Here is a 4,518-nt window from a genome sequence, read left to right as displayed (position 1 = left end):
GGGAGGACCAATTCAAAAGCAAGGAAATTCCTACTACTGCAGCAAGGATGGTCATTGGCAATCCGAATGCCGTAAGAAGGCCGCGACGAAAGCAAAATCGCTGCCAACAATAACCGAGAGCGCAACCGGGGCAAACAAGGGTCGAACTACCAACCAGAACAGGCATCCAACGCCGGGTACCTGTTTTCGGCACACAAAGTCTCGATGGAATCGATCGAACCTGACGAAGAAGACAAAATCGAGGTACCAACCTTCAACCTCACCTGAAGTCATAATGTGCGACCAACTCGCCTCGTCACCATGCACGGGCAACAGCTTGCTGGGACATTCTTCAGCCGTCATGACATCGAGACGGCACGCCTCCGCAACTTCTTTAACTCGAATAACCCGGATGGATGTCCCATCCGCTTCTAGTCACCAACCACGATGTGAGAGCCATTCACATTCAGCACTCGGCACTTCACCGAGGAGTCGAAGGCGTCAACCGTCGCCCATGGCTCGACCCAACCGCCTACGTATCGTACCCAATGTCAGTAGGCGACGCAACATGGGAGATAATTTACCGTCACATGAACGCACGCAACGAAAACACGCCACTACTGCCACCTGCAGCCGTGTTCGATGACCCCACACTGCTGAACCAACCACCTTGGTACATCCCGACACCCTTACTGCGGACGCAACCAGAGGTGACCAAACTGGACGATCAAAGTCATGTGGCTACCGATGTCGCGGCCAACACTTCCGCCGTGGACGACGTCACTCTCCAGCACCAGATCATTGTGGATTCTGGTGCATCCTCCCACTTGACGGGCCAGGTCGACCACCTACACGACAAAAGAAGTTGTGAGTGACGAGTGGTCGTCGCAAATGGGAAAAGCACCACCGCGACAATGGTCGGCAAGATGAACACCACCCTATCTGACGACAAGACCATCACCCTGTCCGACGTATTGTTCGTCGAAGGGATGCCGATGACACAGATGTCAATCCCCGCCCTAATGAAGTCCCACCCAGACGTTAGCGTGCAGTTCAGCGAAATCAAATGCAACATCGACCTGAACGGGACAACGATCGCCACTGCACTCATGTCAAAGGACCGCCGCCTATATTTGCTGACAGGCACATGCACCAAAATTGGACTACGCCAACGTCACGTTCGCCGACACTGCAACGTTGTGGCACCATCGCATTTGTCACCTACCCGTGGAAGCGCAGAAGATCTGTGCCAAAGCTGGTTTGGGCCTACCAAAACAACTTGGTCAGTTGGAGCACCCATGTTTAGACTGCCCTCGGGCCAAGATGCACAGGGTCAGTGCACCGGAGACCCACACCCAGACATTCCAACCAGGGGAGAGTTGGCATTCGGACACCAACGGACCCCTCACAACACCATCCGTCAGCGGTTGCCAATATTACACCATCTACGTCGACGACAGTACCGGCTACAAGATCGTTCGTTTCGTCCACTCCACGGACTCCGCGACGCAAATGTCCAATTATGAAGACTTCGTCGCATTCTCCGAACGCCAAACGGGCTGCACGATCAATGTCTTGCGCACGGACTCGGGCCCAGAGTTCTCGTCGAATGCGTTCAACGAATGGCTCGCTGAGAAAGGCATCAAACTTGAACGTTCAGCCGCCGACAACCAATGGCAAAATGGCGTTGTGGAACGCGCCCACCGAACGCTCATGGAAATGGCATTAGCCATGCTCACCCATGCCCGCATGGCGCGCCGCTGGTGGGCAGAAACCGTAACCACCGCCGTCTTCATCTGTAACTGCGTCCTACAAACAACAGCATGCACGAAGACACCAATCGAACTGTTCAGTGGCCACAAACCTACCTTGGCCAACATACGCGTCTTCGGATGCAAGTGCTTCAACATGGTGAAGGCTCACGAACGACGTAACAAGCCAACCCCCAAAGCAACCCCATGCATGCATCATGTTGGGATACACGGGCAACATGAAGGCTTACAAGCTGTTCGACGTCGAAAACCAGCGCACCACGCATGGAGTCCACGTCAAGTTCCTTGAGAACGAGTTCTTCGGGTCGCCAGCCCTACCAGAACATTTAGAAGATAATAACTCGGACGACGACAGCAACATACCCAACTGATCCCCACATCGCAGTCCATCCTCAAAACGGTTATCCAAACCGTCAGACGCACTGTCGACCATGCAGTCAACATCTCCATACCACCCCCGCCAAGCACCACGGTCACGCCAGCAACCGCTCGACTATCGCACTCCACGAGCATGCCCGATCCAAACCGTAACTACGGCACCACACTGAACCCCGAACGCGACTACCCCTTCTTGTACAAAACACCCGAGACCAACCGCTCCTACGAAGACATCTCCGATCAATTCCAGCAAACATTTAAATCCCACTTCAACAAGATCACAAACAGCCAAGACAAAATCATGAACCAGATACGTGAAATCTACCCCGGGCCACACAACATACCAGTCGCCGCACCACTACCAACCGAGCCAACACCCCGACGCAACAGCCGCCTCCCAAAACCAAACCCAATGTACGCAAATTTCGCCAACTCGCAGTACTTGGACACTCCACCAGAAGGCTACCAGTAAGAGGAGATCTGCGAGGAACAAGCAACGTACCGCGTCAACGGAAAGGACTTTGCCTGCGCCGCCGTCCCCATCCAACTCCACCCCATCCCAAACAGCCACAAGGAGGCAATGGCGTCGCCAGCATGGCGCCAGTGGAAGGAGGCCGAGGAGGCCGAAGTGGCACAGTTGACCAAACTAAAGTGCTGGAGAAGTGCCCGATCGAAAGATCATGGCGGCCGCTGGACATACGATCGCAATACAGACGCCGAAGGAAACGTCGTTCGTTGGAAGGCACGTTGGGTCCTCAAAGGATTCACACAGAAAACCGGCATTGACTACGACGAGTCATCCTCCAACGTCATCAAAATGAAGTCGGTCCGCGCGATCTACGCCGTCGCCACCGCCCGCACCATGATCATCGAACAGGCATACGCTATCAACGCATACATCCAAGCAAGATTAGAACGGCCCATTTGGGCAGAGGAACCAGAAAGGCATGAAGCATCACCTGGTCAAACAGCCCTGGGCCAAGCCCTGTACGGCCTCAACCAATGCGGACACGATTGGTAAGTCCACTGCAAGGCCAAGATAGCGGAGCTGGGTTGAAAACAGAGCCCACATGACCCATGCGTCTTCACCCGCTTCGAAGGCGACAACATGGACATCATGGGCACGTACGTCGACGACTTTATCGTAGCCGCGCCAACACAAACCCAGATGGATAAGATCATGCACGAATTGTTAACGAAGGTGACCTGAAACGCCAAGGACCGCTGCACTACATACTCAGAGTCCATGTGACCTGCAGCCTCGGTCGAAGCACACTGACCATGACGCAAGAGGTGTACACTGAAAAGGTACTGGAACTTTTTAGAATGACCACATGCCACCCTGTCGCCACGCCCGAAGTCGCCGACCAAGAAGACCTATGGCATGACGAAAGCCAACCATTTACCGATCAAGGGGAGTATCGCGCAATGATATGATCACTGGTTTACCTCATGGTCTGCACGAGACCCGACATCGCCGACACCGTGCAACGCCTATCCAGCCACCTGCATGCTCCTCGTTCACCACACTTGATTGGCGCCAAAAGTGCGCTCCGATACCTAGCTGGCACAAAACACCATGGGATCATATTCGGCACTCGGGATCCAACACTTACAGGCTTTTGTGACGCAAGCTGGGCGACTCGACCGGGCCGACGATCCACCACTGGATTCTGCTGGGTTTTCCTCGGCGGCATGCTCATGAGGAAGAGCATCAGATAGCGCATCACCGCGCTATCGAGCTATAAGGCCGAATATATCGCCGCCGCTGAAGCCACCCGCGAATCTATAGTACGTGGCTCCGCGGGTTGATGACGGACCTTGGCGTACCGCAAGAGCACGTCACCTTGTTTTGCGACGACATGTCGGCCATCGCCACGTCCAAGTCTACAACCATCAATGAGAGAACGAAGCACATCGACGTCCGGCACCATTACCTTCGTGAGCTTGTCCGCGACGACGCTCTGATACTCCAATTTATCCCAACCGCCGACATGGTCGCCGGCGCGCTGACTAACGTAACGAGCCAATTTATGGGCACCCTCGGGGTCGAAGTTAGCATGAAAAAACGGCACAAGTTTTGCAAATTCGATCCAATTTTGGTCCATCTTATGTCACTTTAAAGCTGACATTCTGTTCTATCGAATGCAAGTGGTTTCATAACATTTGGACAGGTATTGCGCAAGTGACATCAAATTGAAATTTCACACTCTCATTGGGCGCGACGAGCCAATTTATGGGCAGATTGCATTATACTTGATTTTTCTATTGAAGATGTTCGTTCGATTCGAACTTTTTCCCTGGCGAGATTTATACGATATGACAGGTAAACATAAAGAGTCAAAGGTTATTACTTTTGAAATAGCAGCCACCACAGTCAAATTTCGAT

General features: G+C 53.3%; 1 protein-coding gene across 3 annotated transcripts; it reads right to left on the bottom strand.

The window, feature by feature from the left end:
* Window positions 1–3,023: 3,023 nt before the first annotated feature.
* On the bottom strand, window positions 3,024–4,200 carry H310_00428 (hypothetical protein). 3 transcript variants are annotated; one of them, XM_008863219.1, is made up of 5 exons: window positions 4,067–4,166; window positions 3,960–4,016; window positions 3,579–3,915; window positions 3,410–3,506; window positions 3,298–3,358 (listed from the first exon to the last, which is right to left on the bottom strand). In XM_008863219.1, exons 3-5 carry the CDS (start codon window positions 3,854–3,856, stop codon window positions 3,308–3,310), a joined length of 426 nt encoding a protein of 141 aa, XP_008861441.1. In that variant the 5' UTR covers window positions 3,857–3,915; window positions 3,960–4,016; window positions 4,067–4,166; the 3' UTR covers window positions 3,298–3,307. The 3 variants fall into 3 exon arrangements, with proteins under 3 accessions (XP_008861439.1, XP_008861440.1, XP_008861441.1); XM_008863217.1 differs by having other exon boundaries at window positions 3,024–3,506; window positions 3,579–4,016; window positions 4,067–4,200; XM_008863218.1 differs by lacking the exon at window positions 4,067–4,166 and having other exon boundaries at window positions 3,024–3,506; window positions 3,579–4,042.
* Between the last annotated feature and the right edge of the window lie 318 nt (window positions 4,201–4,518).

This window comes from Aphanomyces invadans (genome assembly GCF_000520115.1).
Source record: "Aphanomyces invadans strain NJM9701 unplaced genomic scaffold supercont1.1, whole genome shotgun sequence".
NCBI classification, from domain to species: domain Eukaryota; phylum Oomycota; class Saprolegniomycetes; order Saprolegniales; family Verrucalvaceae; genus Aphanomyces; species Aphanomyces invadans.
This window is presented reverse-complemented; position numbering and strand designations above follow the sequence as displayed.